The sequence below is a fragment of the Coregonus clupeaformis genome, chromosome 6 (assembly GCF_020615455.1).
Source record: "Coregonus clupeaformis isolate EN_2021a chromosome 6, ASM2061545v1, whole genome shotgun sequence".
Lineage (NCBI taxonomy): Eukaryota > Metazoa > Chordata > Actinopteri > Salmoniformes > Salmonidae > Coregonus > Coregonus clupeaformis.
This window is the reverse complement of record NC_059197.1, coordinates 26,095,350-26,122,693: the sequence shown is the minus strand read 5'-3', so window position 1 is coordinate 26,122,693 and position 27,344 is coordinate 26,095,350. Positions and strand designations below refer to the sequence as shown.

The window sequence follows — 27,344 nt, the reverse complement described above, 5'->3', positions numbered from 1 at the left end:
AAGGAAAGAAATTGCACAAATTCAAAGCTGTCATTAAGGCAAAGGGTGGCTTTTTGAAGAATCTCAAATATAAAATATATTTAGGTTTGTTTGACACGTTTTTGGTTACTACATGATTCCATATGTGTTATTTCATAGTTTTGATGTCTTCACTATTATTCTACAATGTAGAAAATATAGAGAAGGAAGGAAGGAAGGAAGGAAGGAAGGAAGGAAGGAAGGAAGGAAGGAAGGAAGGAAGGAAGGAAGGAAGGAAGGAAACAGACAGACAGACAGACAGACAGACAGACAGACAGACAGACAGACAGACAGACAGACAGACAGACAGACAGACAGACAGACAGACAGACAGACAGACAGAGATGCATACTGTAGTGCTCAAATGAGAAGTGCAGATAGAGGCTCAGTTTTGCATCAACACAGAGAGGCCAGGGGACAGGAAGCTCTTGATAAACACAGAGAGGCCAGGGGACAAGAAGCTCTTGATTATTTTAAGCTAACGTGTATTTCGTTTGGTAGCTTCAGGATATCTTCTCTTGAAATGTCAGGGATTTAGAGCATATTGGTCCTACTAATTCAATTCACCTGTATAGGAACTCAATTGGGACTGTACCCTTGCACTTACGCCTCCGTGGTAGCCCTTAAGAAATCATATAATTACTGAGATGTATTGTGTGTACTGTGAGGCATGCTATACACACTGGTTTGATAAGGGCCCTGGTTGAAGTGAATCAGGATCCTATTAAATATGCATTTATCTAATTTAGTTTGCTCATCTCTATTCATCTGTGGCTTATCTCTCTATATGCCACAATGTTTCTCTACGAGGACTAAACCCTACAGAAATACACAACAGAGTTCTGACAGAATAACGTATTATAGGTAGAGAACTTCAAAGGCCAGAGTTTGGGTGGCAATGAAGGAAACTTTACTGCACTTCATGTTTTGAAGTCAGCTAATGAAAAACCAGAGGTTTGAAAAGGAACAAAGTAAAAAGAGCAGCAAAGCTTCAAGGTGCTGGGGAGGAAATAATTAACTTTAGGTCTGAGATAGGAACCAGAGGAAGAGGAACAGAAATATAGTCGCTTTCATGGTAGCGTGGGTCTCCACTGTGGATGTGGTGGTGTTGCTCATTAAAAGCTACAGTGCTGGAGGAGGAGAGAGATAGAGGAGGAGAGAGATAGAGGAGGAGAGAGATAGAGGAGGAGAGGAGATGAAGGAGAGGAGATAAAGGAGGGAGAGGAGATAGAGGAGGAGATAGAGGAGGGAGAGGAGGAGGAGAGGAGATAGAGGAGGAGATAGAGGAGGAGAGGAGATAGAGTAGGAGGCTCTGCCTGTGTCTCTCACTCGGCGCTGAGGCACCCAATAAAAACAGAGCCAGTTCAAGGCTGCTGGGCTCGGCTTGGCCCCACAGTTATAGACTGGGAGGGAGCGCCCAAACCAGGCGGTATAAATACCCAACTCCACAACTAAATATAGTGGTAGATCCTTTTGAAGACAGGCCCAGTGTTTGTCAGCGTGAAATGGGTCTGCTGTGTAATTCCTGTGTAGTTTCTAGCCAAATCTTTCTTTGTATTTTTCATATGTTTGTGCTTCTGACTGTAATATCAGTGTCAGCCGTCCTTCCCTCCATGGAAGAGGCTCATTTACAGTATTGATGCCTGCTCCGGTGAGGAGGGACTGGGGGTGATTGAGCAATCACGCCAAATCGCCATTTATTGGGAAAAGTTGAGCGTTGCCCAGAGGAACGATTAGGAAACATAATTACATTAAGACTATACTTCCTGCCTTGGGCTTACTGTTGTTATTTTATTACTCAGTCTTTATCAGACTATCCTCCTCACAGTCCTAACCTCTCTCTCATGTTCTCCTGCAACATTGTTACATTGTTGCAATCCAATCATCTTCGATGGGAACATTTCTGCCCGGGAACAGCTAAAATCGTATAGGGATCTACTGCTAAAGCAATATGCTGTATTTTCTCTGTCTCTGACCTCCGCCTTACTGGATCATAGAGATTCATTTCCCAAAATATCCCTGAGCATTGATGGAAGGTCTTTTTTGATGACATTGAGCTAATTTATAGCCATGTCCTAGTCTGGACAGTCTATTAGATTACATGGTGTTGCATGGCACAAGATGCAGGGTTCCCTGAAATTGAGCTTTTTTGTGGCTTTGAGCAACGTGATTACAGGCCTTTGGCAGTGAGGCTTAACCAACAGATGACAGATACAAATGTAGATACAGATGACAGATACAAATGTAGCCTGTATGTGTGGCTGACGACATCAACTGGGGAGTATTTTCTGGATTGAGATGTGAGGTGTCCGTTGGCAGACTAAAAGTGGAGTCTGCCACAAATGTGAATTCCTAGAAAGGACTCCAAACTCTCTATTTATTTCCCAGTTATCTCAGACCTCAGACACACATGCAATGCTCATAGCACACCTACACAAACTCACACATGCAATGCTCATAGCACACCTACACAAACTCACACATGCAATGCTCATAGCACACCTACAAAAACTCACACATGCAATGCTCATAGCACACCTACACAAACTCACACATGCAATCGTCATAGCACACCTACACAAACTCTCACATGCAATGGTCATAGATATACTTTATCTTCATTTCAAGGACAGTTTGGAAATGAACAGACAAAAGTCGGAAGTTTACATACACTTAGGTTGGAGTCATTAAAACTAGTTTTTCAACCACTCCACACATTTCTTGTTAACAAACTATAGTTTTGGCAAGTCGGTTAGGACATCTACTTTGTGCATGACACAAGTAATTTTTCCAACAATTTTTTACAGACAGATTATTTAACTTATAATTTACTGTATCACAATTCCAGTGGGTAAGAAGTGTACATACACTAAGTTGACTGTGCCTTTAAACAGATTGGAAAATTCCAGAAAATGATGTCATGGCTTTAGAAGCTTCTGATAGGCTAATTGACATCATTTGAGTCAATTGGAGGTGTACCTGTGGATGTATTTCAAGGCCTACCTTCAAACGTTGCTTGACATCATGGGAAAATCAAAAGAAATCAGCCAAGACCTCAGGAAAAAAATTGTAGACCTCCACAAGTCTGGTTCATCCTTGGGAGCAATTTCCAAACGCCTGAAGGTACCACATTCATCTGTACAAACAATAGTATGCAACTATAAACACCATGGGACCACGCAGCCGTCATACCGCTCAGGAAGGAGACGCGTTCTGTCTCCTAGAGATGAACGTACTTTGGTGCGAAAAGTGCAAATCAATCCCAGAACAACAGCAAAGGACCTTGTGAAGATGCTGGAGGAAACAGGTACAAAAGTATCTACAGTGGGGAGAACAAGTATTTGATACACTGCCGATTTTGCAGGTTTTCCTACTTACAAAGCATGTAGAGGTCTGTAATTTTTATCATAAGTACACTTCAACTGTGAGAGATAGAATCTAAAACAAAAATCCAAGAAAATCACATTTTATGATTTTTAAGTAATTCATTTGCATTTTATTGCATGACGTAAGTATTTGATCACCTACCAACCAGTAAGAATTCCGGCTCTCACAGACCTGTTAGTTTTTCTTTAAGAAGCCCTCCTGTTCTCCACTCATTGCGCCAACAGTTGTTGCCTTCTCACCAAGCTGCTTGCCTATTGTCCTGTAGCCCATCCCAGCCTTGTGCAGGTCTACAATTTTATCCCTGATGTCCTTATACAACTCTCTGGTCTTGGCCATTGTGGAGAGGTTGGAGTCTGTTTGATTGAGTGTGTGGACAGGTGTCTTTTATACAGGTAACGAGTTCAAACAGGTGCAGTTAATACAGGTAATGAGTGGAGAACAGGAGGGCTTCTTAAAGAAAAACTAACAGGTCTGTGAGAGCCGGAATTCTTACTGGTTGGTAGGTGATCAAATACTTATGTCATGCAATAAAATGCAAATGAATTACTTAAAAATCATACAATGTGATTTTCTGGATTTTTGATTCCGTCTCTCACAGTTGAAGTGTACCTATGATAAAAATTACAGACCTCTACATGCTTTGTAAGTAGGAAAACCTGCAAAATCGGCAGTGTATCAAATACTTGTTCTCCCCACTGTATATCCACAGTAAAACGAGTCCTATATCGACATAACCTGAAAGGCCGCTCAGCAAGGAAGAAGCCACTGCTCCAAAACCGCCATAAAAAAGCCAGACTACGGTTTGTAACTGCACATGGGGACAAAGATCGTACTTTTTGGAGAAATGTCCTCTGGTCTGATGAAACAAAAATATAACTGTTTGGCAATAATGACCATCGTTATGTTTGGAGGAAAAAGGGGTTGGCTAGCAAGCAGAAGAACACCATACCAACCATGAAGCACGGGGGTGGCAGCATCATGCTGTGGGGGTGCTTTGCTGCAGGAGGGACTGGTGCACTTCACAAAATAGATGGCATCATGAGGAAGGAAAATTATGTGGATATATTGAAGCAACATCTCAAGACATCAGTCAGGAAGTTAAAGCTTGGTCGCAAATGGGTCTTCCAAATGGACAATGACCCCAAGCATACTTCCAAAGATGTGGCAAAATGGCTTAAGGTCAACAAAGTCAAGGTATTGGAGTGGCCATCACAAAGCCCTGACCTCAATCCTATAGAAAATGTGTGGGCAGAACTGAAAAAGCGTGTGCGAGCAAGGAGGCCTACAAACCTGACTCAGTTACACCAGCTCTGTCAGGAGGAATGGGCCAAAATTCACCCAACTTATTGTGGGAAGCTTGTGGAAGGCTACACGAAACGTTTGACCCAAGTTAAACAATTTAAAGGCAATGCTAACCAAATACTAATTGAGTGTATGTAAACTTCTGACCCACTGGGAATGTGATGAAAGAAATTAAAGCTGAAATAAATCATACTCTCTACTATTATTCTGACATTTCACATTCTTAAAATAAAGTGGTGATCCTATCTGACCTAAGACAGGGAATTTTTACTAGGCTTAAATGTCAGGAATTGTGAAGAACTGAGTTTAAATGTATTTGGCTAAGGTGTATGTAAACTTCCAACTTCAACTGTATATCTATCTCTATATATATAAAGGCTATGTCCTCTATATATATATCTATGTATATAAAGACTATGTCCTCTATATATACAGTGGGGAGAACAAGTATTTGATACACTGCCGATTTTGCAGGTTTTCCTACTTACAAAGCATGTAGAGGTCTGTAATTTTTATCATAGGTACACTTCAACTGTGAGAGACGGAATCTAAAATCCAGAAAATCCAGAAAATCACATTGTATGATTTTTAAGTAATTCATTTGCATTTTATTGCATGACATAAGTATTTGATCACCTACCAACCAGTAAGAATTCCGGCTCTCACAGACCTGTTAGTTTTTCTTTAAGAAGCCCTCCTCTTCTCCACTCATTACCTGTATTAACTGCACCTGTTTGAAACCGTTACCTGTATAAAAGACACCTGTCCACACACTCAATCAAACAGACTCCAACCTCTCCACAATGGCCAAGACCAGAGAGCTGTGTAAGGACATCAGGGATAATATTGTAGACCTGCACAAGGCTGGGATGGGCTACAGGACAATAGGCAAGCAGCTTGGTGAGAAGGCAACAACTGTTGGCGCAATTATTAGAAAATGGAAGAAGTTCAAGATGACGGTCAATCACCCTTGGTCTGGGGCTCCATGCAAGATCTCACCTCGTGGGGCATCAATGATCATGAGGAAGGTGAGGGATCAGCCCAGAACTACACGGCAGGACCTGGTCAATGACCTGAAGAGAGCTGGGACCACAGTCTCAAAGAAAACCATTAGTAACACACTACGCCGTCATGGATAAAAATCCTGCAGCGCACGCAAGGTCCCCCTGCTCAAGCCAGCGCATGTCCAGGCCCGTCTGAAGTTTGCCAATGACCATCTGGATGATCCAGAGGAGGAATGGGAGAAGGGCATGTGGTCTGATGAGACAAAAATAGAGCTTTTTGGTCTAAACTCCACTCACCTTGTTTGGAGGAAGAAGGATGAGTACAACCCCAAGAACACCATCCCAACCGTGAAGCATGGAGGTGGAAACATCATTCTTTGGGGATGCTTTTCTGCAAAGGGGACAGGACGACTGCACCGTATTGAGGGGAGGGTGGATGGGGCCATGTATCGCGAGATCTTGGCCAACAACCTCCTTCCCTCAGTAAGAGCATTGAAGATGGGTCGTCGCTGGGTCTTCCAGCATGACAACGACCCGAAGCACACAGCCAGGGCAACTAAGGAGTGGCTCCGTAAGAAGCATCTCAAGGTCCTGGAGTGGCCTAGCCAGTCTCCAGACTTGAACCCAATAGAAAATCTTTGGAGGGAGCTGAAAGTCCGTATTGCCCAGCGACAGCCCCGAAACCTGAAGGATCTGGAGAAGGTCTGTATGGAGGAGTGGGCCAAAATCCCTGCTGCAGTGTGTGCAAACCTGGTCAAGACCTACAGGAAGCGTATGATCTCTGTAATTGCAAACAAAGGTTTCTGTACCAAATATTAAGTTCTGCTTTTCTGATGTATCAAATACTTATGTCATGCAATAAAATGCAAATTAATTACTTAAAAATCATACAATGTGATTTTCTGGATTTTTGTTTTAGATTCCGTCTCGCACAGTTGAAGTGTACCTATGATAAAAATGACAGACCTCTACATGCTTTGTAAGTAGGAAAACCTGCAAAATCGTCAGTGTATCAAATACTTGTTCTCCCCACTGTATATATATATGTATACGATTTTTTTTTCTCATTTTGTCTGTCATAGTTGACGTGTACCTATGATGAAAATTACAGGCCTCTCTCATCTTTTTAAGTGGGAGAACTTGCACAATTGGTGGCTGACTAAATACTTTTTTCCCCCACTGTATCTATCTCTCTATATATATATCTATATATATATAAAAATGCTATGTCCTCTATATATATATTTATGTATATAAAGACTATGTCCTCTATATATCTATCTATATAAATACTATGTCCTCTATCTATATATCTATATATATAAATACTATGTCCTCTATCTATATATATATATAGCAGCAACAACAGCCTGCAGCCTTTTCCTCTCTATGACAAGTGATCTGAGGCCTGCGGACCACACTGAGGACAGCTGAGAAAGATAACAGTGGACTTTAGATGTCAAAGATAATCTCTGGGACAAAGAGAGTTGTCCCCCCCACCCCCACCACAGTCACCAAATCATATCAACCCCAATCTAGTCCTGGCTGGCAGATGTATAAAGATGGAGATGGGGCAGAGCAGAGGAGAATCCAGTCTCAGAGGGGTGCGAGGGGAAATGGTTGTGGATGGGGAGCTCTCTCTCTTTCTCTCTCTCTGGCGTAATCAAACCCATAAAAGTGTAATAGCCTCTCAGTGAATTCCATTACGGCCACACGGACCCATTCATTATGATGATGTTCTTAAGTGAGATATTTCATTGTGGACCCACACCTGTAGTGCGATAGTTCATTGTGGACCCTCACCTCTAGTGAGGTATTTCATGGTGGACCCTCACCTCTAGTGAAGTATTTCATGGTGGACCTACACCTCTAGTGAGATGGGGACACTGAGAGATGGCTGGAGGACCGGGTCTACCCTCTGCTTCTTTACTGCTGCTCTCGCCCTGTTTCTATTGAGATTTGAGTCCTTTCAGCAAATCAATCAATGGAAGCACGCTTTACATTAGTTAGCCTTGAGGTTGTTCTGTATGAGGCTGCTGACAGGCACGGCTCATTGAAGCCGTTTGTTTGAGAATGTGGATAACTTTTTGAAGGAGGTGTTGAAATGACCTGTTTCGAAATGAAGGAATGTTCAGCTTTATATGTTCAGTCGATTTCTGTTGGCAATATCTGTTTGTTAGACTGACAGTGAATACAGCACGTAGCCACCCATGCTATATGGTTTTATAGATTTTTCTAGTAATTGAATTCTTCCTGTTGTCTGAGTCAATCTCTCTAACTCGTCCATAGGTGGTAAGGGGGGTAAGAAGAAGAAGGTCAAGGCTGGCACCAAACCCACCAAGGCTAACGTCTCCAACTGGGCCAATGTGCCCCTGCCCCTGCCCCCTCCCCCTCTACACCCTCTCCCTGGCACCGAGATGGACCACTACCCCAACGAGCACTATGAAGGAGGAGGGTACGAGCCACACCCACCATAGCATACACTCTATACATCCATGTAGATGCAAAACAGTCCACACTCTGTCCATGCAGTCCAACTAGATTCTTCCACACTAATTAGAACAATTATATTTATCTATCATTGTCTGACCCTTCATACAGGCTTAGACAATTGTATGCTCCCTCAAAACTTGAGACATCTGTGGCATTGTGTTGTGTAACAAAACTGCACATTTTAAAGCCTTTTATTGTCCCCAGCACAAGGTGTACCTGTGTAATGATCATGCTGTTTAGTCAGCTTCTTGATATGCCACACCTCTCAGGTGGATGGATTATCTTGGCAAAGGAGAAATGCTCACTCACAGGAGGGTGCACTGACAAATTTCTTTAATGAACATTTTCTTTACGACTAGTATTATTTCAGCATGTATAAGAACCGTAATGGGAAATGAAAGCATCCCTCCCTCCGCTGCTCCACTTATGGCTCGTATCTACAAAGTCATTTAGAACGTTTGACAAGGTCACACTAGCAAAGGTCACACTAGTCAAGGTCACACTAGTCTGGCACAAAGTTGGGTTAGAGCACTTCTCTTACCCCTCCGCCCTCTCTCTCTCTCTGTGTGGCCACCCCAGGTATGAGAGTGATGGCTGGGGTCCTCCCATGCCCGTGCAGACCTACCTCCACCAGGGAATGGAGGATGAGCTAGAGGAGGAGGAAGAGAGAGTCCCCACCCCACCCATCCGTGGCGTGGCCTCGTCCCCAGCAGCGGTGTCCTTCGGCCAGCAGTCCACGGCCACCCTCACCCCCTCTCCCCGGGAGGAGCTGCAGCCCATGCTCCAGGCCCACCTGGACGAGATCACCCGTGCCTACCAACTGGACATGGCCAAACAGACATGGTATGTACGCCCACTGGAGAAAACAGTACAAGGTTCAGATGGGGTGATATGAGAATGCCTATTGTGTATATTGTGCTGGATGTGTTTTGCTTTCAGTATCTGTTTATTCCTCCCTTCCATGTTTTATTTAGGTGTTATGTTAGCTGTACAGTCACCGCATTGCGCAAAACAGAAACATGAATCATGTAATTTTAATGGGCCAGTGTTACCACTTACACGACTACCCCTTCTGCTCACTGTAAGAAGCATGATGTCTAAAGCACTGAAGCCCATGTTTCATGCTGATGGAAGACAGGGAGAGAACGAAGGAGGAAGGCAGGGAAAGAGGGAGAGAAAGCGGGAGAGACTGGCATCCATTCATTACAGTAGAGGGAATAGGGAACACTTGTCAGGAAGGAGCCGTCTTGTTAGCCAGTAATGACTACGTTTGAGAGCATCTTTGACAACAGGAAAGAGGCAGTAATTACATCAGAATCAGAATCCCTCCCGCCGCAGACTGCCTCCAAAACACCATGGCGCTCCTCAAACAAACGGGGCTGTCAGCGACGTGAGGTGGGCGTGGAGCGGCGTGGAGAGGGCTATGTGAGGGGTGACAGCCTCGTGTCGACAGGCCCAGAGAGCGGGCCCGTTGTAACCTCTTCAACTGCAATTACAGGGTCATTGTGTTGGCATGCAAGGAGGAGAGACGTAGAATTAGTGGAATTGTTCCAATTTATTCAAAGCGGCGGAATCGGAAAGAATTTCTAAATGTAGTTTGACAGTTCCTTTAGTCTACCTTGGATTCCTTCTTTAAGTCATCCTGTCTTTCATTCACCAGCTTTGTCTTTCATGATGTCTTTTGATGTTCATTCTCTTCTCTGCTCTCCTGTCCCACCACCACCACCACCGCCCCACTCTCTCCTCTCCCCCCACCACCGCCCCACTCTCTCCTGTCCCACCACCACCGCCCCACTCTCTCCTGTCCCACCACCACCGCCCCACTCTCTCCTGTCCCCCCACCACCACCCCACTCTCTCCTGTCCCACCACCACCGCCCCACTCTCTCCTGTCCCCCCACCACCGCCCCACTCTCTCCTCTCCCCCCACCACCGCCCCACTCTCTCCTGTCCCACCACCACCGCCCCACTCTCTCCTGTCCCACCACCACCGCCCCACTCTCTCCTGTCCCCCCACCACCACCCCCCACTCTCCTGTCCCACCACCACCGCCCCACTCTCTCCTGTCCCCCCACCACCGCCCCACTCTCTCCTCTCCCCCCACCACCGCCCCACTCTCTCCTGTCCCACCACCACCGCCCCACTCTCTCCTGTCCCCCCACCACCACCCCACCCTCTCCTGTCCCACCACCACCGCCCCACTCTCTCCTGTCCCACCACCACCACCGCCCCACCCTCTCCTGTCCCACCACCACCACCGCCCCACTCTCTCCTGTCCCCCCACCACCACCCCACCCTCTCCTCTCCCCCCCCACCACCGCCCCCACCACCGCCCCACCCTCTCCTGTCCCACCACCACCACCACCGCCCCACTCTCTCCTCTCCCCCACGACCGCCCCACCCTCTCCTGTCCCACCACCACCACCGCCCCCACTCTCTCCTGTCCCCCCCACCACCACCCCCACCCTCTCCTGTCCCACCACCACCACCGCCCCACTCTCTCCTGTCCCCCCACCACCACCCCACCCTCTCCTCTCCCCCCCCACCACCGCCCCACCCTCTCCTGTCCCCCCCCACCACCACCCCACCCTCTCCTGTCCCACCACCACCACGACCGCCCCACTCTCTCCTTTCCCCCACCACCACCCCACTCTCTCCTCTCCCCCCCACCACCGCCCCACCCACTCCTGTCCCCCCACCACCACCCCACCCTCTCCTGTCCCAACACCACCGCCCCACTCTCTCCTTTCCCCCCACCACCGCCCCACTCTCTCCTTTCCCCCACCACCACTCCACCCTCTCCTTTCCCCCCCACCACCGCCCCACCCTCTCCTGTCCCCCCACCACCGCCCCACTCTCTCCTTTCCCCTAACCACCGCCCCACTCTCTCCTGTCCCCCCACCACCGCCCCACTCTCTCCTGTCCCCCACCACCGCCCCACCCTCTCCTGTCCCCCACCGCCCACCCTCTCCTGTCCCCCACCACCGCCCCACCCTCTCCTTTCCCCCCACCACCGCCCCACCCTCTCCTGTCCCCCCCACCGCCCACCCTCTCCTCTCCCCCCCACCACCGCCCCACCCTCTCCTGTCCCCCCACCACCGCCCCACCCTCTCCTGTCCCCCAACCACCGCCCCACCCTCTCCTGTCCCACCACCACCACCACCGCCCCACCCTCTCCTGTCCCCGCCCCACCCTCTCCTGTCCCCCCACCACCGCCCCACCCTCTCCTGTCCCCCAACCACCGCCCACCCTCTCCTGTCCCCCAACCACCGCCCACCCTCTCCTGTCCCACCACCACCACCACCGCCCCACCCTCTCCTGTCCCACCACCACCACCACCGCCCCACCTTCTCCTGTCCCCCCCCCACCGCCCCCCACCCTCTCCTGTCCCCGCCCCCACCCTCTCCTGTCCCCCCACCACCGCCCCACCCTCTCCTGTCCCCCAACCACCGCCCACCCTCTCCTGTCCCACCACCACCACCACCGCCCCCCCCTCTCCTGTCCCACCACCACCACCACCGCCCCACCTTCTCCTGTCCCCCCACTACCGCCCCACCCTCTCCTGTCTCTGTGTATTGGTGCGTACCTGTAGCATGATGATAACCCATATTACTCTGACTCTCTGACAGGCACATGCAGGGTGGCTCCCTCCCCCCTCCCTCCCCAGGCCCCCGCCCCTCCAGTGGGGTACGTGTCCAGCACCCTGGTGTCTGACCTGGATACTGACATCCCTGACGAGGATGAGGAGGATGAGGAAGAGGAGGAGGATGAAGGCTATGAGATGTCCAGGCCTCTCTATGGTATTGAGCACACGCCAGGGTCCAGCATGGACAACCTAGACAGCTCTGTAACAGGTGAGATACTGCACTGATACAATGACATGTGGACAGAACAATGGACATCTGGCTTATGACAGACATCATTGTTTTCATTCAGAGAAAGGTATTGGAGCTTCTTTCCCCCTTCGTTAGGATTCAAATCTGTCTGATTTTATGCAGTTTTCTGCCACTCTCTTATTAATGATTTGGGTATTACAAAGAAATCATCAGAAATTGCTTCCCAAAAGAAAAATATTTTTATTACAAAAGCATGTTCAGTTGTCATTACACAGTAATTCAAAAAGATCACAGACCCCTTATCAGGTAACATATCACATTTAAAGGACTATTCCGCCTCGCACCAAACCAGTGTCTACATATGTGAAAACAGCGTGTTTCTATGATCTGTGGTTAAAAAGATAACATGTTTCTATGATCTGTGGTTAAAAAGATAGCATGTTTCTATGATCTGTGGTTAAAAAGATAACATGTTTCTATGATCTGTGGTTAAAAAGATAACATGTTTCTATGATCTGTGGTTAAAAAGATAACATGTTTCTATGATCTGTGGTTAAAAAGATAGCATGTTTCTATGATCTGTGGTTAAAAAGATAACATGTTTCTATGATCTGTGGTTAAAAAGATAACATGTTTCTAGCCCACGGGAGGGTATTTTCTTGCTCCCCACGTCACCGCAAATCTCATAGTGTTTGAAAAGCACTGTTTAAAAAATAGAGATTTAGCTCATACACAGCGTCAGCGAGTGCCATGCACCCCATATCTTCCCAAGATGATATATAATACTTTTTATGTGCAGCATATTCCATTCTAGACTGGAGGCACCATTTCCATTTTTACAACTCACTAAAAGCTTTTACAGCCGTCTGTCTGTCTGGGAGAGAGGGACATGTGAAGGGCATGACATTGGAGAAGGTGAGACGGTATGGCTGTGTCCTACTGCGTCTCTCATACCAACTGAACAGAAAATACTATTCCTCTATACTGGACATGGCTGACTGCTATACTACAGACAGGATGGAGCAGCTCTGTGTTTTATGAGTGGGGAGGGATAGAACAAAGAAGAGAGAGAGAGAGAGAGAGAGAGAGAGAGAGAGAGAGAGAGAGAGAGAGAGAGAGAGAGAGAGAGAGAGAGAGAGAGAGAGAGAGAGAGAGAGAGAGAGAGAGAGAGAGAGAGAGAGAGAGAGAGAGAGAGAGAGAGAGATGGAGAGAGAGAGAGAGACAGACAGACAGACAGACAGACACAGAGAGACAGAGATACTGTATCTATAGAAAGAGGGACAGGGAGAGAGAGAGAGAGAGGGAGGGTTGACACGGCTGTTTGGCTGGCCTGTCGACTGTAACCCCAGAGTGTAGTTTTTCTGTGGGATGATGGAACATGGGCTGTGGTGGCTATGACACATGCTGCTGTATATATATTTAGAGGAATATAAAGCTGCGACTGGGCCTTAATCTGCTGCATCTCTCCTGCACTGTATTACTCTGAAGACAGCACTATTTCTTCTTATCTCTCCACAAGTCTCCCCGCTCTCCACCGTTTGACAGCACAGACACGGTCCCAGCTCCAGGGTTAGCGAGAGGGACAGAGGGAGGAAGGGGGAAAACGCTGAGATTTATCGCGGCCACCATTTTGAGGCTGTGGAGAGAGGGGGGCAGGAACAGATTCCTGTGGAGCCCAACATGATAGATTATTCATTGTTTTAATCATATGGAAATAGGTCTGTTTCCTTAATGTTACACCAAAGGCCACTAAATCAAAAAATTCTCACCGTTGGCCCCAGAAAAAAAAGCACTGAAATTATTTTACAGTACAGAGATTGTCTGTGTGTGCATGTCTTGGTATTATGTAATGTGCTGTGTAATACAGCATATTTTTCTAAAGATAAAGGTGAATCCACCTGAAGCAGTATTAAATGACCATGGCTAGGCTGAGATGAAAACACACAGGTACTGTATCCCAGGGTGGTGTGTTAGTCTAGAGTAGCCAATCTGTGTAGGATGTTACTGATGCTGCAGTATAACTTCCACAGGGATCTCAGTGCTTTGTCTCTCTGGGTCATTATTCTCCCATCAACCCCCTGGCATGGAGGGCTGGGGGGAGCGGGGTCACGTCTCCTGTCGCTTGTCAGGGGGAACGATTTCCCTGCTTAACGACATGCAGATGAGCCGCTCCGTCAGCATAACATCACTTTTAGTGGCAGGAGGGACATGGGCTGCCTGGCTTTAACTGCCCCTGGATAGTGGCTAGCTTCTTGTAACTGCCCCTGGATAGTGGCTAACGTCCTGTAACTGCCCCTGGATAGAGGCTAGCTTCTTGTAACTGCCCCTGGATAGTGGCTAACGTCCTGTAACTGCCCCTGGATAGTGGCTAACTTCCTGTAACTGCCCCTGGATAGAGGCTAGCTTCCTGTAACTGCCCCTGGATAGTGGCTAACGTCCTGTAACTGCCCCTGGATAGTGGCTAACTTCCTGTAACTGCCCCTGGATAGAGGCTAGCTTCTTGTAACTGCTCCTGGATAGTGGCTAACGTCCTGTAACTGCCCCTGGATAGTGGCTAACTTCCTGTAACTGCCCCTGGATAGTGGCTAACGTCCTGTAACTGCCCCTGGATAGTGGCTAACTTCCTGTAACTGCCCCTGGATAGAGGCTAGCTTCCTGTAACTGCCCCTGGATAGAGGCTAGCTTCCTGTAACTGCCCCTGGATAGTGGCTAGCTTCCTGTAACTGCCCCTGGATAGTGGCTAGCTTCCTGTAACTGCCCCTGGATAGTGGCTAGCTTCCTGTAACTGCCCCTGGATAGTGGCTAGCTTCCTGTAACTGCCCCTGGATAGTGGCTAGCTTCCTGTAACTGCCCCTGGATAGTGGCTAGCTTCCTGTAACTGCCCCTGGATAGTGGCTAGCTTCCTGTAACTGCCCCTGGATAGTGGCTAGCTTCCCTTTACTAGTAGTAGAGAGTAGCAGAGAGTAGCAGTTAGTGTGGCTGAAAGCTCACCGTGTGATGTTATGTGCTGAGGCAGTGGTTCTGAGCTGGAGGAGTTTAGTTGGAAGGAAGCCTCAGTGCCGTGGTTTGGCTGCCTCGCTCTGCTTATACTTCATTATCTGCACTAGTCTTTGTGGGAGGATTGGACCCAGAGGAATGGCACTCTCAGTTTTTTCTTCTTAGAAGGAAAACTCAGAGAAAAGTTGTTTCAGAGAAAATAACATGGCAAGATAAAGGCCAGAAAGTAGTTAGTGTCTTGGGTATTTTCAGTAAGTGCAGTAAAATTGGAATGTGCAAGGTTTTAAGGTTTTCACATGGTTTCACAAGTTTATTGAAGTTTTCCATTAATTTGTGGATAATTTGCTGCCATCGTTTCTCAAAGAGAAAAGCTGTTAAAAGGTGAGCTGGTGGTTGAAGGCATTAGTTCCCTGAGGCCTTGTTTAATTTGGGTTCTGCACAAACCCCAACGTTGTGATGTGAAGGGGCTCAGGGGCGAGAAATTGAAAAGCACTTTTAGGGAGTTTCCTCAGTTTCCTGATTTCCTTGGGCTGCACAAACATAAATGAGACATTGTTATTTATGTCAGTTACAGTACTGGACTAACGTTGTGTTCCAATGAGAAGTGTAGTATGAAAGGGACTCTATCAGGACAGCTGGTGCATGTGTGTGTTTGGCTTTAGTTGATCCTCTCCATTCTCTCTCTGTCTAACTGTGTGCCAGACCTCTGGTATGCCTGGTCCTCTATGGGCCTGCCTTGGCCAGACTTGTGACTGTCACTCTCTGTTCCCCACTGACTCCATCTCAGTACCCCATCTCAGTACCCCTCTGTTCCCCACTGACCCCATCTCAGTACCCCTCTGTTCCCCACTGACCCCATCTCAGTACACCTCTCATCCCCTCTGTTCCCCACTGACCCCATCTCAGTACCCCTCTCATCCCCTCTGACCCCATCTCAGTACCCCTCTCATCCCCCCTGACCCCATCTCAGTACCCCTCTCATCCCCTCTGTTCCCCACTGACCCCATCTCAGTACCCCTCTCATCCCCTCTGACCCCATCTCAGTACCCCTCTCATCCCCTCTGACCCCATCTCAGTACCCCTCTCATCCCCTCTGTTCCCCACTGACCCCATCTCAGTACCCCCTCTCATCCCCTCTGACCCCATCTCAGTACCCCTCTCATCCCCTCTGACCCCATCTCAGTACCCCTCTCATCCCCTCTGTTCCCCACTGACCCCATCTCAGTACACCTCTCATCCCCTCTGTTCCCCACTGACCCCATCTCAGTACACCTCTCATCCCCTCTGTTCCCCACTGACCCCATCTCAGTACCCCTCTCATCCCCTCTGACCCCATTTCAGTACCCCTCTCATCCCCTCTGACCCCATCTCAGTACCCCTCTCATCCCCTCTGTTCCCCACTGACCCCATCTCAGTACCCCTCTCATCCCCTCTGACCCCATCTCAGTACCCCTCTCATCCCCCTGACCCCATCTCAGTACCCCTCTCATCCCCTCTGTTCCCCACTGACCCCATCTCAGTACACCTCTCATCCCCTCTGTTCCCCACTGACCCCATCTCAGTACACCTCTCATCCCCTCTGTTCCCCTCTGACCCCATCTCAGTACCCCTCTGTTCCCCTCTGACCCCATCTCAGTACCCCTCTCATCCCCTCTGACCCCATCTCAGTACCCCTCTCATCCCCTCTGACCCCATCTCAGTACCCCTCTCATCCCCTCTGTTCCCCACTGACCCCATCTCATTACACCTCTCATCCCCTCTGTTCCCCACTGACCCCATCTCAGTACCCCTCTCATCCCCTCTGACCCCATCTCAGTACCCCTCTCATCCCCCTGACCCCATCTCAGTACCCCTCTCATCCCCTCTGTTCCCCACTGACCCCATCTCAGTACCCCTCTCATCCCCTCTGACCCCATCTCAGTACCCCTCTCATCCCCCTCTGACCCCATCTCAGTACCCCTCTCTATCCCCTCTGACCCCATCTCAGTACCCCTCTCATCCCCTCTGACCCCATCTCAGTACCCCTCTCATCCCCTCTGACCCCATCTCAGTACCCCTCTCATCCCCTCTGACCCCATCTCAGTACCCCTCTCATCCCCTCTGACCCCATCTCAGTACCCCTCTCATCCCCTCTGTTCCCCACTGACCCCATCTCAGTACCCCTCTCATCCCCTCTGACCCCATCTCAGTACCCCTCTCATCCCCTCTGACCCCATCTCAGTACCCCTCTGTTCCCCTCTGACCCCATCTCAGTACCCCTCTGTTCCCCTCTGACCCCATCTCAGTACCCCTCTCTCCCCATGACTTTACTCCTTCATCTGAGCTCTGTGTCATATTCCCCCTTTTTCTTCATCACACCATCATGCTGCTTTTCATTTTCGTCTCATGTGCTTGTCTGCGGACCACGGGATTATGTGTGTGTGAGTTTGGATAAGTGCCACTTCACTGTGTCTGCCAAGCAAGCCTCTCAGAAAGCTGTCATATAAGCTGACTGTAGTCTTGCCTGCCAGAATGGCATATTTTTGTTGGCACGATTAAACTTTTTATTTCAAGTGCTGGAAAGGTTTTCTTTAGAATGATCTGAAAGGATAAAGACAAACTAACAGCAGAAACATTCACAATATAGGCTATACTTTACGGGAACAGCTTCCATCCACGAGGGTTTCCATAAGTTTCCAGTATTTCTGGGAAATCTAGATATTGATTATTTTGTGACATTTTCCCCTTTTGTCTTTAAAGCCTCCTGACAGTGATATAACGGGCTACATATTTCTGCTGCTTTGGTTTAGTGATATATTGACCTTCATTGATTTGGTATTCCTATTACAGTTGAAGTCAGAAGTTTACATACACCTTAGCCAAATACATTTAAACTCAGTTTTTCACAATTCCTGACATTGAATCCTAGTAAAAATTCCCTGTCTTAGGTCAGTTAGGATCACCACTTTATTTTAAGAATGTGAAATGTCAGAATAATAGTAGAGAGAATGATTTATTTCAGCTTTTATTTATTTCATCACATTCCCAGTGGGTCAGAAGTTTACATAACTCAATTAGTATTTGGTAACATTGCCTTTAAATTGTTTAACTTGGGTCAAACGTTTTGGGTAGCCTTCCACAAGCTTCACACAATAAGTTGGGTGAATTTTGGCCCATTCCTCCTGACAGAGCTGGTGTAACTGAGTCAGGTTTGTAGGCCTCCAGTTCGGCCCACACATTTTCTATAGGATTGAGGTCAGGGCTTTGTGATGGCCACTCCAATACCTTGACTTTGTTGTCCTTAAGCCATTTTGCCACAACTTTGGAAGTATGCTTGGGGTCATTGTCCATTTGGAAGACCCATTTGCGACCAAGCTTTAACTTCCTGACTGATGTCTTGAGATGTTGCTTCAATATATCCACATAATTTTCCTTCCTCATGATGTAATCTATTTTGTGAAGTGCACCAGTCCCACCTGCAGCAAAGCTGATGCTGCCACCCCCGTGCTTCACGGTTGGGATGGTGTTCTTCGGCTTGCAAGCAACCCCCTTTTTCCTCCAAACATAACGATGGTCATTAAGGCCAAACAGTTATATTTTTGTTTCATCAGACCAAAGGACATTTCTCCAAAAAGTACGATCTTTGTCCCCATGTGCAGTTGCAAACCGTAGTCAGGCTTTTTTATGGCGGTTTTGGAGCAGTGGCTTCTTTCTTGCTGAGCGGCCTTTCAGGTTATGTCGATATAGGGCTCGTTTTAATGTGGATATAGATACTTTTGTACCTGTTTCCTCCAGCATCTTCACAAGGTCTTTGCTGTTGTTCTGGGATTGATTTGCACTTTTCGCACCAAAGTACGTTCATCTCTAAGAGACAGAGTGACGCTGCGTGGTCCCATGGTGTTTATACTTGCGTACTATTGTTCGTACAATGAACGTGGTACCTTCAGGCGTTTGGAAATTGCTCCCAAGGATGAACCAGACTTGTGGAGGTCTACAGTTTTTTTTTCTGAGGTCTTGGCTGATTTCTTTTGATTTTCCCATGATGTCAAGCAAAGAGGCACTGCGTTTGAAGGTAGGCCTTGAAATACATCCACAGGTATACCTCCAATTGACTCAAATGATGTCAATTAGCCTATCAGAAGCTTCTAAAGTCATGACATCATTTTCTGGAATTTTCCAAGCTGTTTAAAGGCACAGTCAAGTGTATGTAAACTTCTGACCCACTGGAATTGTGATACAGTGAAATATAAATGAAATTATCTGTCTGTAAACAATTGTTGGAAAAATTACTTGTATCATGCACAAAGTAGATGTCCTAACCGACTTGCTAAAACTATCGTTTGTTGACAAGACGTTTGTGGAGTGGTTGAAAAACAAGTTTTAATGACTCCAACCTAAGTGTATGTAAACTTCCGACTTCAACTGTATATCACAAGTCAATGCTGCAGGACTTTCTACAGAGCGTAGAGTGCCTTAGCAAGCCGTGATAAGAGAGCCAGGTGTTTATACCGTTAAACCATTAGGTGTTTAGTGAGCAGCTTCATCTGTGTCACCTGAGGCAGTACTGGGGCTCAGCTCTGGACAAGTATAGTACTTTTCTCAATCAAAAGCAACTCAAGAGGCCCCGATTACGCTGTCCATCAGCATGTCTGTCTGTCTGTCTGTCCATCAGCGTGTCTGTCTGTCTGTCTGTCTGTCTGTCTGTCTGTCTGTCTGTCTGTCTGTCTGTCTGTCTGTCTGTCCATCAGCGTGTCTGTCTGTCTGTCTGTCTGCCTGTCTGTCTGTCTGTCTGTCTGTCTGTCCATCAGCGTGTCTGTCTGTCTCTCTGTCCATCAGCGTGTCTGTCTGTCTGTCTGTCCATCAGTGTCTGTCTGTATGTCTGTCCATCAGCGTGTGTCTGTCTGTCTGTCTGTCTGTCTGTCTGTCAGAACACAGAGGCACTGCAGCACAGAGAAACCCATCTGAGATGAAACCCTAACAACTTGATATTACCCCTCATTATAAGATTACACAGCACATGAATCCATTGAAACCTATAGCCGCAGCGCAGGTGTTCAATATGGCAGATCATTCAAGAGACTTTGTGTCCGTGGAATTTCCTCGGTTGGGGTCTGGAGGCTGTAAACATGGTGCGGTTGGATATTGAAGATTGTTACCTGATTTGTGAACACACACACACCCTGCACAGTGCTCTGATGCTCTAGCTGCCGGTGCCCTTCAGGGTCCATGGTTAACGGCTGGGGGTCAGCCTCAGAGGAAGATGACCGTCACTACTCCAGCCACAGGTCCAGCGTGGGCAGCTCCTCTGACGGGTCCCTCTACACCCACTGTAGCTTCGCCCAAGCCCTGGTGGCAGCCGCTGACAAGGCAGGCTACCACCTGGAGGGCACCAGCCTGGCCAAGAGAGGTTGGTATATGAGGAGTGGAGCCGCTCCAGCGTGTTCTCTCTGGAACCTCTGTATGACTCAGTGATTGATCTACTTCTGCCATCTGCTGGCTGGTGTGCTCTCCTTTCTACTGCTGCTTGAGGAGGATGCCGTTTGGTGGAGAATCTGCATGGGTCTACAAAATGTGGCTGAACAAAGGATACAAACCCTGATTCAACTCTAACTTTCCTCCAGCTTTGCACTCTGACTCCTACGAACTTGGGATAGAGGACAATTATCTGGGTGAACTCACTGGTGATTTCTTTGCAGGCTTCTATCACTGCCTGTACTTTCTCATTGCCAAAATAATGGTGTGATTTTGAGGATTTCTGGTGTTTGACTGATTAACTAACTGAACCTTCCATGGGATCCTGCGAGCTTCCTGCTTGGAAATCTACATTCTCTTCCCAGGCATGCTCCTTAACCCTCTTCTCTCCATGTTCCTCTCAGTACCTCCAATAACACAGGGGCCTCTCTCCTTCTCTCCCTCCTGCTCCAGGTAAAGGGCTGTCCCACCGGCCCCGGCCCAGCAGTCCCTTCTCTACAGATGGGAGCACGGTGGGCACACACAGCCTGGGCCACCAGAGGGCCGCCCGGCCCACCCGCAAGCCCCGGGGACAGGGCACGGCGCCCCACAGGAGAGACGCCAGTGCAGACGGTAAGAGAAGAAGCTGGGGTGGCACGGTGCTTGAACCAGAAGCTTCCCAGAACATTGTCTCAGCGAAGTGTTACCTCTGACACAACTTACTCATCATCTATAACAGTGCTCTCCAACCCTGTTCCTGGAGAGATACCGTCCTGTACGTGTTCACTCCAATCATGTTCCTGGAGAGATACCGTCCTGTAGTTTTTCACTCCAAACCTGTTCCTCGAGAGAAACCGTCCTGTAGGTTTTCACTCCAAACCTAATCTATCGCACCTGATTCTAATAATTAGCAGGTTGAAAAGCTGAATCAGGATAGTTACTGTACAACTGGGGTTGGAGAAAAGCTACAGGAGGGTAGCTCTCCAGTAACATGGTTGGAGAGCCCTGATCTACAAGGACTTGGACTGCATTAGAATGACTGATTAATACTGATTGACTGATTACTGATATATCACCAGACTGTAACCATGTAGCTAACCACATCACCCTTCCTCCCTTTCCTCCATCCCAGACCTACCTCCTCCCCCTGATCCCCCGCCCATCCAGGGACCAGGGCATATCCATGGGGCCCGTAGTGTAGGCGGAATGGGCCCCCCAGCCGAGAGGCAGGCCTCGTCCCTGGAGCGCCAACCCATGTGTGCCGCCATGCCCCTGTCTGGACTGGAGGAGATGAAGAGCTCCATGGACAGACAGACACGCACCTCTATGGAGCGTCACCGCCAGGCCCAGGACAGGCTAGGATCCATGGACCGAGGAGACGACCCACGCAGGGGACACAAAACAGGTACAGGACTGGAGGGTAGAAGCAAGTCAGAATGCCAGCACATTGTCTGAAAGACTAAGACCTGATCCACACATTCCATTCAGTGTGCAGGTGTTCATTCTAATTTACAGATGCCAATTTCTTGTATTCTGCACTTGTGGCAGTGTGTTGGATGTTAGCGAACACCCTATTTAGAACAGTAGGATAGAACTCATATTCCACACCACAGTATGGAGCCAGTAGATCTGTGGTTAGGTCAGCAGTCATTACTGTACAGAGAGAGATCCAGAGCCCTTAACTGTGTGACAGCAGGGTCCTGATGGCTGCGGTGCCTTGGCAGCCCAGAAACTTTACTAAACCCTGGTGTTCAATCAGCTCTCCTGCTGAGAGGAGACCGGGCTCCCATGAACAGATTGCACTGTCTACCACTTGCACTTGTCTTCCAGAATGTTCCCCCACTACACACACACAAACACACACACACAAACACACACACACACACACACACACATACACACAGCCTGTAGTCGTCGCCAATGGTGTCCGGCTCCAGCCCAGTCCAGGCAGGAGGCCCCAGCCAGACAGATGCAGTCTAATCATCCCAGCTTTCCCCTCTCAGACAAACAGTGGCCGGCCACTCCACCCATCTGCCTGTGTGTGGAGTCATTAGCCCTCGCCATGCTGTGTTCCTGTCCTCTCTGTGCCAGGACAGACAGACAGACAGACAGACAGACAGACAGACAGACAGACAGACAGACAGACAGACAGACAGACAGACAGACAGACAGACAGACAGACAGAACGACATACATACAGACATACAGACAGACCAGGAGACACAGAGAGGCGTCACACTCATCAGATTCTTCTTAAGGAGACAATAAATCTAATAAAATCTAATGTTATTGGTCACATACACGTGTTTAGCAGATGTTATTGCGGGTGTAGCGAAATGCTTGTGTTCCTAGCTCCAACAGTGGGTTAGTATCTAACAATTCACAACAATACACACAAATCTAAAAGTAAAAGAGTGGAATTAAGAAATATATTAATATTAGGATGAACAATGTCGGAGTGACATTGACTAAAATACAGTAGAATAGAATACAGTATATACATATGAGATGAGTAAAGCAGTATGTAAACATTATTGAAGTGACTAGTGTTCCATTATTAAAGTGACCAGTGATTCCATATAGGGCAGCAGCCTCTAAGGTGCAGGGTTGAGTAACCGGGTGGTAGCCGGCTAGTGATGGCTATTTAACAGTCTGATGGCCTTGAGATTGAAGCTGTTTTTCAGTCTCTCTGTCCTAGCTTTGATGAGAGGTGTACTCCAAGTTTACTGATGCACAGCAGAGTTCAGAAGGCCCTCCAAGTTTACTGATGCACTACAGAGTTCTGAGGGATCAAGACAATCCCAGTTAGAGTCATTAACGGAACAGTGGGATGATTTTAGATGATATGTGATGCTATTGATCTAGAGACCACAGCAGGACAGCACTACAATATACTGACATGGAGCAGGGGGTGTCACAGCAGGACAGCACTACAATATACTGACATGGAGCAGGGGGTGTCACAGCAGGTCAGAGCTACAATATACTGACATGGAGCAGGGGGTGTCACAGCAGGACAGAGCTACAATATACTGACATGGAGCAGGGGGTGTCACAGCAGGTCAGAGCTACAATATACTGACATGGAGCAGGGGGTGTCACAGCAGGTCAGAGCTACAATATACTGACATGGAGCAGGGGGTGTCACAGCAGGACAGAGCTACAATATACTGACATGGAGCAGGGGGGTGTCACAGCAGGACAGAGCTACAATATACTGACATGGAGCAGGGGGTGTCACAGCAGGACAGAGCTACAATATACTGACATGGAGCAGGGGGTGTCACAGCAGGACAGAGCTACAATATACTGACATGGAGCAGGGGGTGTCACAGCAGGACAGAGCTACAATATACTGACATGGAGCAGGGGGTGTCACAGCAGGTCAGAGCTACAATATACTGACATGGAGCAGGGGGTGTCACAGTAGGACAGAGCTACAATATACTGACATGGAGCAGGGGGTGTCACAGCAGGACAGAGCTACAATATACTGACATGGAGCAGGGGGTGTCACAGCAGGTCAGAGCTACAATATACTGACATGGAGCAGGGGGTGTCACAGCAGGACAGCACTACAATATACTGACATGGAGCAGGGGGTGTCACAGCAGGACAGAGCTACAATATACTGACATGGAGCAGGGGGGTGTCACAGCAGGTCAGAGCTACAATATACTGACATGGAGCAGGGGGTGTCACAGCAGGACAGCACTACAATATACTGACATGGAGCAGGGGGTGTCACAGCAGGACAGAGCTACAATATACTGACATGGAGCAGGGGGTGTCACAGCAGGACAGAGCTACAATATACTGACATGGAGCAGGGGGTGTCACAGCAGGTCAGAGCTACAATATACTGACATGGAGCAGGGGGTGTCACAGCAGGTCAGAGCTACAATATACTGACATGGAGCAGGGGGTGTCACAGCAGGACAGAGCTACAATATACTGACATGGAGCAGGGGGTGTCACAGCAGGACAGAGCTACAATATACTGACATGGAGCAGGGGGTGTCACAGCAGGACAGAGCTACAATATACTGACATGGAGCAGGGGGTGTCACAGCAGGACAGAGCTACAATATACTGACATGGAGCAGGGGGTGTCACAGCAGGACAGCACTACAATATACTGACATGGAGCAGGGGGTGTCACAGCAGGACAGAGCTACAATATACTGACATGGAGCAGGGGGTGTCACAGCAGGTCAGAGCTACAATATACTGACATGGAGCAGGGGGTGTCACAGCAGGTCAGAGCTACAATATACTGACATGGAGCAGGGGGTGTCACAGCAGGACAGAGCTACAATATACTGACATGGAGCAGGGGGTGTCACAGCAGGACAGAGCTACAATATACTGACATGGAGCAGGGGGTGTCACAGCAGGTCAGAGCTACAATATACTGACATGGAGCAGGGGGTGTCACAGCAGGACAGCACTACAATATACTGACATGGAGCAGGGGGTGTCACAGCAGGACAGAGCTACAATATACTGACATGGAGCAGGGGGTGTCACAGCAGGTCAGAGCTACAATATACTGACATGGAGCAGGGGGTGTCACAGCAGGACAGAGCTACAATATACTGACATGGAGCAGGGGGTGTCACAGCAGGTCAGAGATACAATATACTGACATGGAGCAGGGGGTGTCACAGCAGGTCAGAGCTACAATATACTGACCTGGAGCAGGGGGTGTCACAGCAGACACTAACCCCTCTGTAGTTGCCTTCATAAGGGCGTTAGCTGAGGGACCCATGTGTGAGCCCACACTGCCTGCTGCCACCAACACACTGCAGATGTCATTAGAAGGGAGGTCTGCCAACAGGCTCTCTGTCTCACTATAGCACCTTCTGTAACCAACACCACCCCGCCTCTCCACCTGCAGCTGCCTCTGTCTCACTATAGCACCTTCTGTAACCAATACCACCCCGCCTCTCCACCTGCAGCTGCCTAAACACATACTTAGTCCCCCATGATGAATCTACAAACCACCATGTTGTAAAACGCTCTAACCTTTTGTTGCTCCTCCCCGTGTCATTTCTGTGAATGAGAATGTATTCTCCTCGCCCCCAGCACCACAGGAGCCCTTTTTCCTCTTGCGAGGCATTCATTGTAAGAATTTGTTCTTAATTGACCTACCTGGTAAAATAAAGGTTAAATTAAAATAAAAAATTAATAACGGTCAACTTCCCAACTAAAATCAGGGTTACTAGTGACAATATGAATTGTTTCCCTCTGTGTGTTTGTCCAGAAGAGGGGTGCCTACCCCCCTACAGTAAACCCTCGTTCCCCTCCCCCGGGGGCCACAGCTCCTCTGGGACAGCCTCCTCCAAGGGCTCCACGGGGCCACGCAAGGGAGATGGGCCTCGAGGGCCACACCAACGGACTGCCACAGACCACAGCGACTTCCTGGGGACCAACGGACAGGGACAGTACTCGGGCGAGTTATGTAAGTATCACACCATTCTTGTCTACTGTCTTATCGCAAGAAGGCATTGTGATGTCATAGGTAACTATATTGATTTAATGTATAGCATTTTGACAAAGATTTTGTCCTGACATTGCTGTTCTCTCGGTCTCTCTCACAGAGTGGCCTGCCTGCAGTAGGAGCTGAACTGAACTGGAGAAAGCCTCGTCGTCCTCATCAGAATGAAGCCTCACCCGTTGGTGCGATGAACTTTGTCCTTCTTTGTGTATTATCAGAGGAGAGGAGAGGAAGATGACGATGATGACCACCATAACAGAACTGTAAATGTGATGTATAAACGGAGACATACATACTGTACATCCCACTATGTTGTTGTCCTCAACAAAATTATTTCCCACCTCCCACCTTAATTTTTTTCAGTCAGAAAATAGCAAGTGAACAAAACAATTAAAACGTCTATATGGGAAAACTAATTTTCAAAATAACCGTCCTTGGTGAAAAAAGGGAATGTTGTTTCCTGTAAATAGATTATTTCCATTGTTGTTGTGTTGCTATGCAAGCCTACTGCAGTTTGAGTTTTTCTTTCCATGCTGTTGGTTATATCTAGTCATTTGTATTATATATGAATTGATAGGCTGTTGTGCCATAAAATAATTGTTTTATAATCCATCATTTGTTAATATCTATCATTTATTAATTATTATCATTATTATTGTTATTAATTATTGTTTTTTGCACTGTGATTTTTGGTGATAAGCACAAACGCATAGCTCCTGCTGACATGAAGAACCGGACGAACATGTGAAGAGGAGTTTCTGAAGAGAGATGAGGAATTATATACTAATGTACAGAGAGATATTAAAGCAATAAGGCACGAGGGGGTGTGGTATATGGCCAATATACCACGGCTAAGGGCTGTTCTTAAGCACGACGCAACATGGAGTACCTGGATACAGCCCTTAGCCGTGGTAAATTGGTCATATACACACAAACCCCTGAGGTGCCTTATTGCTATTATAAACTGGTTACCAACGTAATTAGAGCAGTAAAAATAAATGTTTTGTCATATCCATGGTATACGGTCTGATATACCACGGCTGTCAGACAATCAGCATTCAGGGCTCGAACCACCCAGTTTATAATAAAGAGTAAGGGGTTGCTTATGGATAGCAACTAAATGGATGCCCATTCCCAAGTTAGGACTAATCAGAAAGAAGATGGGGTTTGTTAGTGTCTTTGAGGTAGGGGGACAGAGAAGAGGCAGAGAGGGTGTTTTGTTCAGCAAGATGATGACTCACGTCTAACTATGAGTTGATTATTGGGTTAGCTTCGATCCTACATCATCTGATTCTATTGTAAACCTTATAGTCCTACAAATAGGCTGATACAGACGTGTTAGAGCTGGCAGTTGTGAGGCAGTCCAGGCATTGTCTTG

General features: G+C 47.9%; 1 protein-coding gene across 1 annotated transcript in view; it reads left to right on the top strand.

Annotated features, from left to right (window-relative positions):
* The window catches only part of LOC121567787 (roundabout homolog 2-like), a 308,519-nt gene extending 281,673 nt beyond the window's left edge, over window positions 1–26,846 (top strand). The window contains 8 exon segments of the mRNA XM_041878069.2: window positions 8,001–8,166; window positions 8,784–9,047; window positions 11,833–11,854; window positions 11,856–12,057; window positions 20,941–21,099; window positions 21,599–21,871; window positions 25,733–25,930; window positions 26,070–26,846. Coding sequence (XP_041734003.2) covers window positions 8,001–8,166; window positions 8,784–9,047; window positions 11,833–11,854; window positions 11,856–12,057; window positions 20,941–21,099; window positions 21,599–21,871; window positions 25,733–25,930; window positions 26,070–26,071 — 1,286 coding nt within the window. The 3' untranslated portion in view covers window positions 26,072–26,846.
* The last annotated feature ends 498 nt before the right edge of the window (window positions 26,847–27,344 follow it).